General features: G+C 34.3%; 1 protein-coding gene across 4 annotated transcripts in view; it reads left to right on the top strand.

The window, feature by feature from the left end:
* TES (testin LIM domain protein) overlaps positions 1–14,829 on the top strand; it is a 103,184-nt gene that overhangs the window by 45,558 nt on the left and 42,797 nt on the right. Inside the window, exon 1 of one of the 4 annotated variants that reach the window (XM_052000724.1) lies at positions 14,271–14,356. The exons of 2 other annotated variants lie outside the window; for them this stretch is intronic. In XM_052000724.1, coding sequence (XP_051856684.1) covers positions 14,324–14,356 — 33 coding nt within the window. In that variant the 5' untranslated portion in view covers positions 14,271–14,323. Of the gene's footprint in view, positions 1–14,270; positions 14,357–14,829 lie in introns of those variants that run through there. One more of the 4 variants, XM_052000727.1, reaches the window with a different exon arrangement.

The following is a 14,829-nucleotide window of genomic DNA, read 5'->3' as shown; positions in this document are numbered from 1 at the left end:
ACACTTAGTTTCCGAATGCTCTACAAATACTTTCTCCTGACGATGGGGAAGAAGTATTCCTAGCCAGTTACAGGCTATCTCCTTGTGCTCTTGATGCTAACATTTCAAAGCCACCATCTCACCATGATATGGACATAGATAGTATCCTAATTAACCTTTCTTCTCCACTATACTCTGTGAACTCTGAAGTCTGGACTCTGTGACTGATAGGTGTTTGATTGTGTTCAGTCATGATTGATTCTTTATGACCCCATTTGGGATTTTCTTGGCAAAGATACTGGAGTAATTTGCCATTTCCTTCTCCAGCTCATTTTACAGATGAGGAAGCTGAGGCAAATAGGGATAAGTGCTAAAGTTACATAGCTATTAAGTGTTTGAGGCTGGATTTGAACTCAGATCTTTCTGACACTAGATTCAGCACTCAGTCCACTGTGCTACAGATAACTATCCATTCTGGTAGGTGATTTGGCTTCTGTAATACTTCCTAGCCTTCCCTATGCTTTGTTCCTTCCCCTTTTCACCTCCACCTCATGAACTCATGAGTTCTTTGCTAGTTAGTAAACTTTGTGAGGGCAAGGACTGTCTTGATTATTTGAATTTGTGCCCCTAGCACTTATCCCAGTTCCTGAGACATAATATTTAAAAAAATGTTCTTCTTCTCTTCTCCTCATTAATCTCTTTTCTTCCCCTTGTTTATTTACTTTATTCACTTAAAAAAGCCCCAAACTTTCCACATTTAATGCTTCTACTTCCTAGACATCCATGCCTTTTTAAACTGCTATCACTCTACTAAAATTACTCTCTCCAAGATTACCAGTGACCTTGTAACCAAAACCAATCTCCTTTTCTCAGTCTTTATCCTCTTTTACTTCTCCTTTACATAGGACACTGTTGTTGATCACAGCCTCCTGTTAGAGACTATTACTGTCTCTTTGTTTAGCTTCTTGGCTAGAAATCTATTCAGATTCTCTTATTACATTTAACAGAGACTTCTCAGTCTCCTTTGTTACTTCCTGTTTCTTACCACATAAGGTGAGTATTTTCCAAAATTCAGTCTTTGACCCTCTTCTCTGTTTGCACTCTCTACCCTGACATCCCCATGTCTTTGCTAACATTTCTCCTAAATCTTTACCCATGATATGGATTTCTCTTATTAGTTTCAGATTCATTTCTTTTATTGCTTGGAGGAATATTCTACCTGGATGTCAAACTCAACAAATTGATATTATTATTATTATTAGCTTTTCCATAAATCTGTTCCTCTAAGTATCATATTTTGAAAAACTTGGGATTATTTTTTAGTGTCTTCCAAAATCTCCAATCACTTGCCAAGTTCTTTTGATTCTTTCTCCACATTTTCTTTCCCATCTAAGTTTTTCTGTTCTCTTTATCCCTATGATTACCTTTACCATCACTATTTGCCTATCTGTATTTTAATAACTTATTAATGGATCATCTTCCACTACTTTCTCACTCCAATTCATTCCTGACCTAAATAATCTTCCCTATGCAGCTTAGATGGTGGAGTAGATAGTGCTATACCTGAGTTCAAGACCTTAGTTCAAATTCTGCCTCTTAACAGTTTTGTGACTTTGAATAAGTATTTAACTTCAGCCTCAGTTTCTTCATCTGTAAAAAAAGAGATAATAATATTACTTCTCTCACTGGGTTGTTGTGAGGATCAGAAAAGAGAATATATGTTAGGAGAAGGAACAAGCATTTATTAAATGCCTGCCATTTGCCAGGCGCTGCACTAAGTTTTATAAATATTTACTACATTTATGAATATCTCAAATGTAAAACACTTTGCAAACCCATAACTATGATTGTTATTATACACAGATTTGATTAAGTTCACCCATACCCTGCTCAAAAATCTTTGGTGGCTACTTATAGCCTTTAGAATTAATTCAGTTTTCCATTGAAGAAAATTCAGTGTGGCATAAATTTATCACATTTCATTCCTCTCTTTCTTCACTATGAAAAATGTCTGTTACCAGGTTATAAAGTACATTTGGATGGTTATCATATAGAGCATGTCCATCGATATGTACTTTGAAGACACAGTACAAATGGATAAAAAGTTGCATCTTGAGTTGAATTGAGGAAAGAGACAGGTTGGATTGATTCTTGGAAATCCCAAGAGAAATGTAATAACTCAGGCTTCTGGAAACAAAGACCCATCTTTTTAATAACAGGATTCTAGTGGAGCTGCTATATGGTAAGAAAAGGAAATAACACATAATCTAGTAAGAACTGGAAGGTGAATATCACACAGAGGCTAGTGCAGAGAAACCCATTGCCTTTTAGAAGGGAAAAACAACCAGTGAAGAACTTGAAAGAAGAACATAAGTAGAAGTGACAAAAATGTATGATAGGAAGTGGCGAAAACTGGTCAAATGGTATAGGGTGACCGATGCATGGACAGAAAGAATGTACTTCTGTTATCCTCATTTTGTCAGGCAGGCATGTTTGTTTAGTGGACCCCTGGGTAAACTTAATGAAAAACATGCATAAAGACAAAGGTTCTTAACCTGGAGTCTGAAATAAAAAAAAAAAAATCTTGATAACTAAAACTTTTGTGAGAATCCAAATAATCAATAGATATGTATTAAGTGTCAAGTACTGTGCTAAGCCCTGGTGCTTTGCAAACCTTAAAACACTACTTATAACTACTAGCTATTATTATTATTATGTATATTATACATACATATATCATTTGTATCCCTTTATTGATTTACCAACAACAGATCCTAGCCTAAACCCCACTTGACCTTTGTTTGGGTCCTGACGTTCTGAGTGAATGTAAATAGGAACTCTTTCTGATTTTGGCCAGAAACACTAATGATCTTCCTCTCCCTGGTAAATTGTTTTTTGTTCTGGGTAGGTAGAAGAGGCCATCCTCTGTCTATTTCCTTAATAGGCTTCATCACTAAATGGGTGTTGCCTCAGTCCAACTGAGATCTGGGAAACATGGGGCCATCTCCAGTCATCTTAATCTATATCATGTTTCTGGACCCAGATGATTCCAGAAGAGAAATGAGGCTGCAGACCATACCCAGTTCCCTTTTACTTAAATCTAAGTCACTTGCATGTCATAATATTACTTCCTAATGTCATTGTCCTCTTGGAGAAGGAAACACAAATAGCAAGTTTTGTGAGGATAAAAACTGTATATATTGTCTAAGCCTTCTCCCCAGCCTTGCACATAAGAGATACTGAATAAATGTTTTGCATTCAATTTGCATTGCAAAGCTGAGCCCCTTAGTAAAGGAACACATATAGATGAAACATGTCTGGCCTGTGACTTAATTCTCTTTCTAGGAACTAGAAAAAATAGAACATAGATTTAAAGCCCATCAGAGCTAGACTTCAGAACTAGATGTGCGTGTCTCTATACCAAGAGCCTTTGAAGGGAGCCAAACTTTTGCCAAGCCAAGTTGAAGGAGTATTACTGAAGAAATTATATCTTGCTAATTGTGACTTTTTAAATAGCTGAATTTTTCTTCTCCAAGTATAAAAACTTTGGAGTTAGGCCTTTTCTAAGGAGAAACCACTAGAGACATATTTTATTTATTATACTTTAGTGAGCATTGGCTTCCTCTTACAGAATTTGAGCAAAATTGATTTGAGGCAAGATATTCTGACAGTTTGTGGGTAGCTGGGAAAGTCTTGTGAAAATTGAATTTATCTTCTTCTTAATCATCTCCTTGACTAAAATTAAAGTAGATTTTGAAAAGAAATACCAAAATGCTTTTCTTCCTTAGATAAGGTTGCTGTGTTTTATTATTGGATTTTGAGAGGTCATTCTTATTCTTTTTAGACTAAAAAGAGTAATGGGAATGTTAACTAGAAATTGCCAACTAATTTGCATGATAATTAATTTACTTCCTTAGCATACCAAAAATAGCCTTTTCTTCCTGACCAATGTCATCATCATGTTTATATTAATAACTCAGGAAATTATTGAAACTATTGCCTATTTTAATAGTATTCCACGTGCTCTATGAGGAATGGAGTTAAATCCGTATATTTTTAGTCTGAAAACTTTTATCACAAATAAATTTTTTTCTGGAAATTCCCTATGTGGGTGTAAGTAGGTGTGTGTGGCTGGATGAGGGTGTATGGCTGACCCCTGCTAAGCATAAAGGGCATAAAATGAAGGGGAGAAGTTAATTTGATTCTGAGCTCATATCTTCTGGAAAAGTTTTAACTCATGTCTTAGAATCACAGATTTAGAGTTAGAGCTGAAAGATCCTTAGAAATCATTCTTCTCAATTTATAGACAATGAAATGTAGACCACACCAGTAAAATAGTTTGCCACAGGTCACAAAGGTAGTAATTTCAATTCAGTGAACATTTATTAAGAACTTATGTAGAAAACATTAGACATTGGGAATATAAATTTAAAAAAAAAAAAAAAGAAACAGTCCCTGCCTCGATAATAATAATGAGATAGCATTTACTTTGTGATTTAAGGTTTGTAAACTGCTTTACAGAGCACTTAGTATAACACTTAATAAATAGTTGTTTCTTTCTTTATGTTAATAATAACGAGGGGAACAAGCATTTATTAAGTACTTACTGTGCGCCAGCCACTATGTGAAATGCTTTACAGATACAGTCTCATTTAAACCTCACAACAACCTGGAAGGTAAGTGCTATAATTATTTTTATTTTACAGTTAAGGAAACTGAGATGGAGGTAAAGTTATGTGACTTGCTCAGGGTCACATAGCTAATATGGATTGTCCTAACTCTCAAGTCCAGCACTGTACCACCTTACTGCTTATAATAAAAGCTAGCATTTCTATATTTTACTCATATTTTCTTATTTGATCCTAGAAGTAAACTTATGAGGTAGCCCCCTTTTTATAGATAAAGAAACTGAGACTAAAGAAGAGGAAGCAGCTTTCCTATAGCTAAGTGTCTACGGCAGGATTTGAATTCAGAACTTCCACATTTTAAGTCTAGCACCTTATCTACTGTACTCCTAGCTGTGCTTAAGGGATTTATATACCTCTTGAATCTTGGGCAGATATTTAGCTTCTCTAAATTTTTTTTGTTTGTTTTTAAGCAAAATGGCTTAAGTGTTGGTTGGCCCTGATTCAAAATGGTCTACAGCAATATTCAGTAGTTAAAATGTAATGAAAAGCTTCCCATATCCTTTCCACAAATAGAATGAAAATCTTTCCATAGTTCTCATTTTTTAATAATAGCTTTTTATCTTCAAAAATACATGCAAAGATAGTTTTTAACATTCACTCTTGCAAAACCTTGTTCCAAATTTTTTTCCCTCCCCCCGCTAGACAGCAAGTAATCCAATATAGGTTAAACATAAGCACTTTTTAATATTTCCACATTTATCATGCCGCACAAGAAAAATCAGATGATATGTATGGTTATGTAATACTCAGCAAAGCTTGGACTGATGATTCTTTTTGTGTTTAGGACTAGTAAACCCAAATAGGTAAGAGCGAAGTTGAGGACAGAACAATATTCTACTATAGTAAGTACATAAAACTTTTGGTTTAGTGATCCTTAAAGATTTTAAAAGTCAGGCAAGGCATTAGGTCATTGCTATTTTAAACTTAGCACTGTCTTATCATAACTCAAATCTTTTCTGGCATCAAAACCAAAATACAAATCAGATTTGCCAAGAAAAATGTGTAAGTGATTTAAATAAGGAACCACCATGTTTCAAGTCTTATGCCCAAATCTGTCTACTTCATAAAATGGTATTCTCCAAATAAGGAAAAAATTTGACCACTGACTCTTAAAATTCCTCCTTTTGAGTGGTCTCTTTGATGGAAAGCTTCAAGCTTTCTCTATTTTATTTCCATGCTATGACAAAAAGGCACAAAACAAAACTCTTTCATTATGACTCTACAGAGAGTTACCAAGTCCCATTTTTGAGGGCTCTTTCAGTGTCACTCAGTGACCTTGCAATCACAAGTATTAGTGCAGCTGGTCTTCAGACAGAGCAGCTTCATACAATAAATAAATAATTCATATAGAAAGGAACTACTGACTTGGGATGAACATCTGTCTTTTTCATTTAAAGTTAGTCTTTTATAAGGATTTCCAGATGATGATAATCACTCATTCAATCATAGATCAATGGCTTCTTAAGTTAAAAAAATAATTGGAAGAGGTAGTGGTGCAGAATATTTCCAAATGACATTTTACTACAAAGACCTAACAAGTCAACTATTGATAAGAAAATGTTCTTAATTAATAATATTTTATAGTGACTTTTCAGGGCCTAAACATTTTGCAATTTCTGTTTAGAAAGACAGCATAAATCTAGCTCAGGGTTTTTTAATAGCTAAGATGAAATGATAATTTATTTCTTAGAAGTTTTACTTCTGCTGCATTCTGAAAATTTCACTTTGGTGATATTTAGATTCCTGTTTACTGATCTGTATTAAGGACTCCTGGTTTTCCATATCATATATGAGGAAGAATTGGATTCCATGGGAAAATGCATATGTTTTCAAATCAACCTCAAGCTTTTCTTCAAAAACCTGCTTCCTTCATAAGAATCAGAATTGCAAGTTACTCAAAGTTCATGGATGGGCCTAAATAGCCTACAGCATACTACCTAATCATCTCTCCTTACTAAATTTTAAAAATTTATTCTAAATTTTAAAAATAAAACAAAAATTTCCATAATTAAGTAGATTAAAAATATGATTGTATGTGAAACTGCAAATCTATTATGTAAAACTTTCTATTCATTTTAAATATATAATAAAATTATCATGTAACTTTCTTTTTTTTTCCTTCCCTCCTGAGAAATGGCTACCATCTGACACAAATGTGTGTAAAATCATTCTATACATACTTCTTCTATTTATCATTTCTTTCTCTGGATTTGGATGGCATCTTCCTTTCTTCATATGTTCTTTATAGTTAATTCAGGTATTTGTAATAGTTAAAATGACTTAACAAATCAAAATTCTTAAAGCAATATCTTTGTTACTGTCTGCAACATTCCCATCACCACTCTTGTAGAAAAATGGCATGATTATATCTATATATGCCCCAGGATGGCAGTTCCTATATTGTACCAGGACCCTTATAATGCCAGGAAACTTTTAAATCTCTTTGGGAGAATGCTCAACTTCTAATCTCCTACCAAAAAAAATTTTAAGTTAAAGATCTGGAATAAAAAGACAGGAAGGAACCTCTTATTATACCCCTTCATTTTATACAGAAGAGAAATTAGTCTTGGAGAAGAGATCTGATTTGACCAATGTCACAGAGGATGTAGTTGGGAACAAGAGCCAGGATATGGACTAAGATTCCATGGCCTTAAGTTTAGTGGGGAAAATTCAGTGTTTTTTTCATTATTTCATGCTGTAAAAAGGCATATATGGATTGCTTTCCATACAAGTGTAAGGAGTATACAACATTTGTGATTTCAGAAATATTAAAGTATGCATATAAAAAGTGGTTCTATGAATATTTGCATGCTAATACCTTTTTTTCCCTCTAAAATATTAAATATTTTGGGGGGAGTATGAAAAGAAGCTTAATTTTCTCTTAGTAAAACATTTACCTGACTTACCCCTTTTGCTGTGATATTTCCCAGTTGACCACTTCTGGGTAAAGTTATATATGGAATTAATATATTTTAAGAGTTGTAGTGTTCCATTTCATAATTAATATGATTTTGGGAAATGCAAGTCTTGGTGAATTGTACCTGTAAGGTAAAGGCTGGTGTAATTCTGAGTTAGTTCTAAGAAGGGTAGGTATATTTTGTGTATCTAGATTGGGGACAGAGGTGGAAATTTTGGGGGGCATAATGGCTTCAAGTAACAAATAGGGGGTGAAATGTGTAGAGCTCCTGGCCCAGTTAGGAAGACCTGAGTTTGAATAGCTTCAGACACTTACTGTTTCTTCACCTTGAGCAAGCCATTTAAATCCCTGTTGGACTCAGTTTCCCAAATGGGGTCACAGAGAGTTGGACATGACTGAAATAATTGAGCAACAATTATATCCTAAGAGGACTCAAGAATTTGATTCAAAATTTCTGGAAGATACTGTGTATAATATAAAGTAACACGAACAGGCAAACTTTTTAGTCTATATGAAGCAAAGAACCATTGTTATTACTATCATGTTTGTCTTAGCCCTTAGCCAAAACTACTTGAGTTATCTTGGGATGAAATTGATGCTCAAAGTACTTCCACTGTCTTGGCTACTTATTTGCTTCATAGTTAAGGCTTATATACAAAGAATATAAGGATTTTTGGTGATTAGCTTTAGAATGAATATTAGAGGATATGGAAGATTCTGAATTAATAATAATTAATAAATTATTTTAATTAATAAAGTTGTTGCTTAAATATAAGGCAGTAGTTTTTTGTTAAGGGCAGTTAAGTAGTATTGTGGAGATAGTGCCATGCTCACAAACAGAGAAAGACTTATCTTCCTGAGTTTAAAGTACAACCTCAGACACTAACTGTGACCATGGGCGAGTCACTTAACCCTGTGTGCCTCAGTTTCCTTATCTGTAAAATGAATTAGAGAAGAAAAGGAAATGACAAACCATTTCATTTTTTTTTTTTTTGGCCAAGAAAATCCCAAAGACAAAATTGAAATAAATAAACAATAGAATTTTTTTTGTTTGGGGGAAGGGGGGACTAATGGTCTTTTATATTATATCTTCATTTATACAATTTTAAGTTTGGGCTCATAGGCCTAGAGCTTGAAAGGACCACTGAGATCATCTTTGAAGTTGAGAAAACTGAAGTCAGAGCAGTCAAGTCACTTGCTTATGGTCATTTAAGTAATTAGGGACAGAGCCAGAATTTGGAATTGTTTTTTTGAGACCAAATCCAGCTCTTTACATCCACTGTATCATATTATCTCCCCAGCTTTGGATAGGACTCTTTAAGAAGTGTTGGTATCAGTAGCTTATCTTAGATTTGGAAAATAAATAACATCATTTCTTTTTTCATTTCTAGAAACTGATATATTGGCCGAGGGATATGAGAGGTGGGCAGGTGGTTACAGATAAAATGATTTTCTGATTCTCAGTGAGAAGTTTCTTCTGTAACATTGGCAAGTTGTGTGTTGGAGTTTAGAAGGTTTAGTCACCAATGTTGTATAAATAAATAAAAGACTGGTTTTCTATGTAATTCATTTTTTTGTATGTATTTAAGGCATATTCTTAAATCACTTGATCATTTCATCAAATTTTAATCAAACTATGGAAAAGGGTAAATAAAATTTATAGGATTTAGAGGTGGAAGAAACATGTGGTACCTAATTTTACAGATAAAGAAGTTAAAATCTTAGAAGCGAAATGAAATAAGTGCTTGGGGTTACACAGAAATAAATAGCAAAGTTAGTATTTGAACACAGTGTGGGTACAGAGTTTGTATTTTGTTTTTCCTACTGCCTGTTTGCATTTCTTTCTCCACTTCATAGATTAGATCAGTTTTTAAGTCACAGTTCCTTTTTTTTTTTTTTTAAAGAGGGTCTATCTACATGGTCATAGATTATGATTGAAATAGAAATGCAGATTAGACATGGTAGCCCAGGCTTCCAATTTCAGCCACCCAAGAGGCTGAAACTAGTCTGTGTCTTGATCTTGGAGGTTCAAAGTTGGATTGGTTTATGGCTATATAAGTATATCAGGGATTTACACCAAGTTCAGAAGAACTTTGAAATGGCTCAGGTTAGAAACTGAGTAAGTCAGAGTTCTCATGATAAGCCAAGATCAGATTGGAGATATTTAATAAAGCCTTTGCACTTTCAACTGGATCAGAATGGAACACAAGGGTAGAAACTAAGAGAGAAACAGTCAAACAGAAAGACAGACAGAGAGACTGGGGAGGGGGGAGGGTAGGAGGAAGAGAGGAGTGCATAGTTATGGTGTTCTACACAATTACCCATATTGCTTTTAAAACCTAAGGTTTCATAAAACTAACTAAAATAGAAAATTAAAAATATTTTATAATACAGATAGTCTGTCTTTGAAGGTCAACCTCATTCCAGAATGACTAAAATAGTATTAATAATATTTACTTGTTTGCTATCGTGTATGATCCTTTACTCTGGAGGGAGATTTAGTTTTGAAAGCAGCATGAAACAGATTATGATCTCATCCTAAATTCTTTATAATATCTTCCAGACCCAAATAGTCTATAAATCAGACTAGGGCATATTTGAAATACCAGATGTTTCCTAATTCTTTTTGTTCTTTTAAAGTCACTGACAAGCACTCTCCATTTCCCCCACACCCCATTCTCTATCCCCTTTCCTTGGTTATATGAAATGTTGCCAGTCTATCTAGTTACTTGGAAGTTTTGTGTTTAAAGAAATTTATTCCATTGCTGTTTTTGTCCTCTTAAGTATCAAAATGTTTTAAGTGTAATATTAGGATTCTGGCAGTATAGCTCCATGCTTGGTATGACAATAGCTGAATGTATTTTTTTAAAAGCTACTTCTTTATGTGGGATTTGGGGTCCTTCCAGATAAATTTATTATTGTTTTTAAGTCTTTAAAAGGGACCTGCTTGAAGTTTTTAAAAAAGACTTATAAGCAGAAAAGCTGCTACTCCAAAACTTCAGTATTATCTATGATTCTGTAGATTCTTCAAAGAGGACTGCCCTACCCCCTCAAATTGGCTGTATATCTTCCTCTGCCTCTTTTAATATTTTGTAGAGATTGGTGCAGTATTTGGGTTACCCAATTTTTTGGTTGGTCATATCCATAATGGCATTTATAATATTTGACATTAATGATAACTTATGAACTATTTATATCTATCATGCATGGTAAAAAAAAAAAAAAAGAGAGCATTTATCATGCTCTTATGATGTGCCGGACATTTGCTGTGTTGGGAATACAAAAATATGTCTGTGTCCTAAAGAAGTTTATCTTCTATAGGTAATGTCAATTTTGTTGTTCATTCGTTTTGATTGTGTCTAACTCTTTGTGACACAGAGGTTTCCTTGGCAAAAAAGAGGTTTCAGGAGTGGTTTGCCATTTTTTTCTCCAGGACATTTTACAAATGAGTAAACCAAGGCAGCATTAAGTAACTAGCTCAAAGGATATGATGAAAATGAATGAACAACAAAATTGACATTCATTATAGAAGACAGGAATATCTGAAGCTGGATTTGAACTTATGGAGACATGTCTTCTATACTTCTATAGCCACTGCACCATTTAGCTTTCCCTAGGGGAATTAAACATGAGGTAATTTTGTGAGGGAAATAATCACAGCTGAGAAGATGGGGAAAAGACTCATATAGGACCTAGTGGCATTTGAACTAAGCTTCAGATTTAAAAAGGTGGACTGTGATTCTTTCTCAGCTTAAAGTTTTTCATGATTTTATGCCATAAATTATTACCAATAAAATAAAAAGCTATAATTAAAAAAAAAAAGAAATAAGCTTTGGAGCAACAATTCCACATGGCAGTTTCTCATAGAGACTAACAACTCTCTATGCTGTATCTTCCTTATAAAGAGAAACCCTGTACTTTGCTCTTTGTAATTAAATATCATCATTAGATTGCAAAAACAAACAAACAAATAAATTATTACCAACAATATATTGGTGTTAAATGGGTTTTTATGATAGCAGAGAATAACTTGTCATCATCAAAATTCTTTTGGGTTTTGAAATTATGACTCATCTTTTAACTTTTCCTGTTTTAATTCTGAGTCATTGAATGACTTCATTCCAAAGTCATTGTCCCTCTAGCCAAGAATTGCACTCATTGGAGGCCTGACCAATTACATGCATAATAGGCAATCCCTGTTCCTTATGTACTTTACTCTTCCACTATGGATGTCTCTTTCTTTTGACTGTCAGGAAGTTCTAGCACTTAATGTAATCAAATCAGCATCAAGATCTACAAACAAGAGGTTATCTAGAACCTCATGTCATTGTGAAACCCCTTTTCTGTTTGGACTTTACATTAAATGCTTGTCATGAAACTATAGACCCTACCCTTGGTGAACATCACCCTCCTATTGTCATTAATTTTCATGACTAGTCAGCTTACTGTTAAACAGAAGTAATGTTGGTGGTCCCATCTGTCATGAAAACTTACATGGCTTTGTATACATGGGAGGTAGATGAAAGTTGCATTGCAAGTCAAATACTGTCTGAAATACAGACATTATGAGTATTGTATGGATATGAAAATGCTTTTTTTTGTGAAGAAAATTGTTTTTCTAAATCCTGCTTGTTCCCTTTTCAGATATAATAGGATTTGAAAATTGATTGGCATTCTGCTGACTTTCACTCTGTCTTCTTCTGCATACTTTAAAATCCATAAGCCATCATTTAGTTTTTTTTAAAAACCCATTTTAGTAATTTCCATTTAGTCTTCTGAAAGTTGTAGGAAGTTGGCCATATCAATGATTATGTTTGATTATGAAGCAAATTAATTTTTTTTCATAGCTGTGGCTTTTTACATAAGCCAATCCCCCCATCCCCAACACCTACACAGATTGAAAATATGAACAGTATTTAGTGTTGTAAGCAAATAAAGAGAGGAAGCATGGCATAGAAGACAGATGGTTGCTTACCAGGAAGATGTGTCAAGACTTACCCCAGATCCATACACTGGATGAGTCTCATAACCTCAAATTGTCCCTAGACAAGCCTCTAAAACTAATTGTAAAGTGGGTGGTGATTAGCATTAATACCAGGGGTTTTCCTGCTTGGGAATTCCACATAGTAGTGAAAATAATCACAGGTTCAGTTCCCTTCAACTGTACTTTCACTCTCAAAAAAAGAAAAAAAAAGGGGGCAAATAAAAGTAGAAATATAATCTAACATATACTAGCAGTCAGGTAACCATAACCACATTGTCATTCAGATTCATTATAGTATAGATGCTTGATCTAACCCCAAAATAGCTTTATCTCGGAACCTGAGATTTTTTGAGGTTTCCTTTTTCTTTGCCTTTTGTCCTGGAGGAAAAAAAAAATGGAGCACAAAAGGAAAAGGAAAAACCTTGGAAATTATTGTTAACTCTTCATTTTCCCTGACTTCACTTCTTCCACCAGTCACTTGCCCAGTCTTGTTGAATCTCTTTTCAAATTATAGCTTCTTTATGTCCACGTCACTATTGTAATGCAGGTTCTCATCACTTTGCACATGACCTGTTACAGTATTCCAACTGTATTCCCTGCTGCTAATTTCTCCCTTCTTCAAACTATCTTTCACACAGCTGTCATATTGATATTCCTAAAACAAACCCAACCTTGTCTTGCTTCCATTCATTAAGCTTCAGTCCTTCTGAGGTGGGTGAAAGAAAAACTCTTTTTTTGGCATTTGAATCCTTTCGTAATTTTTCAGCCTCTCTTCCCCCCCCACTTACTTCACATTAGTCCCTCTCATGCACTCTATGATTTAATCAATTGGCCTTCCTTCTTTTCTCCATACAGGTTTCACCTCCCATCTTTGTACCTTTGTCTTCCTCTTTGCCACATATCTAGAATTCTCTCCTTCTTCTATCTCATGAAATCCCTAATTTGTTTTAATGCTCAGCATAAATATCACTTCTTGAATGAAGTCTTTCTTAATTTTTGGATTCTCCTCCACCAAATTATTTTGTGTATTTGCCTGTGTATATGCTGTATTCCCACCAATACACTATAAGGTTACTGAAGGCAAAGAATATTTCATTTTTGCCTTCATATACCTTACACAGAGTATGCCCTTAACAAATGTTTATTAAAATGAATTGACAGCACATTACAGAAGCAAGATAATTTTACCAGGAAAGTAGGACTGTGATCATGGATGGTAACATGCTGTTTCCTTAGCCTCCCAATAAAGAGGAGAGGAGACTATCCTTACCCATCTCTAAATTCTCCTTTCTTTTCTTTTTTAAATAATTTTTTTCCCAAAAAATAAATATTTATTTTTTTCTCTCTTCCAAGAAAAAGAAAAGAAAAGCTCTTGTAAGAAAGTTATAGCAAAGTCACATCTAGTCAACCAAATCAAATTCTTATATTGTAATGTTTTACAAATGTTATATTCTATCCCGACTCCAACCCTTATCTGGAATTATTAATACTCATTGAATCGATTATAATAAGTTTTTCAAAGTTGTTAATTTTTTGCAGTGATGTAGTAGATACTGTATAAATTGTCTTGATTCTGCTCACTTCACTTTGTATCAGTTCATACAAGTCTTGCCAGGTTTCTCTAAAATCATCTCCTTTGTCATTTATTACAGCACAATGGTAGCCATACTTTGTTGAGCAATTTCCCACTTGATGTCGCTTTACTTTTTTCATTCTGACTTACCCCAACTCCATAGTACAGCCATTGGGAAGGAGATGGGTCTATTCTGTCTACATGAGAAAAGCATAGTAAGTTTTTTGGTCTTAAAATATAGAATTATATTGATTTGCATCAGGAAACAACTAAGGGATTATATCTCCTGTGGGGAAAGAGGAGGGAATAGTTAAAATGTTATTTTTGCTTTTTTCCCAATAATTTTCTCTAGGTTGTCTCTTAAGGTTACATTTTCCCTTTTCTATTCTCATTCGCTCTCCTCCTTTCTGCCTTTCAGATTTAACATACCTGCTTTAAAAGAGGAGCTCTGTTTTTAACAGGGAATAAAGCCTGGCACAATGCTTTTGTATTCTGTTGCCATTGAGAACTGAAGGAGCTAAATTGTGTTTAGGATATAGGAAATTGAAATGTAGTAATTAACCTGGGTGGGCTGAAAGGTAAAAAGTTCAGACTTCATCCAGGTCTTACCTAGTAGTCCTAGGTGTCTCATCAGGCTTTGCTCTGTCTCTCTGATCTCCCTTTGGACTATTGCTTGGTGTTCTCCTCA

Source organism: Antechinus flavipes, chromosome 5 (genome assembly GCF_016432865.1).
Source record: "Antechinus flavipes isolate AdamAnt ecotype Samford, QLD, Australia chromosome 5, AdamAnt_v2, whole genome shotgun sequence".
In the NCBI taxonomy this organism is placed as follows: Eukaryota; Metazoa; Chordata; class Mammalia; order Dasyuromorphia; family Dasyuridae; genus Antechinus; species Antechinus flavipes.
This window is presented reverse-complemented; position numbering and strand designations above follow the sequence as displayed.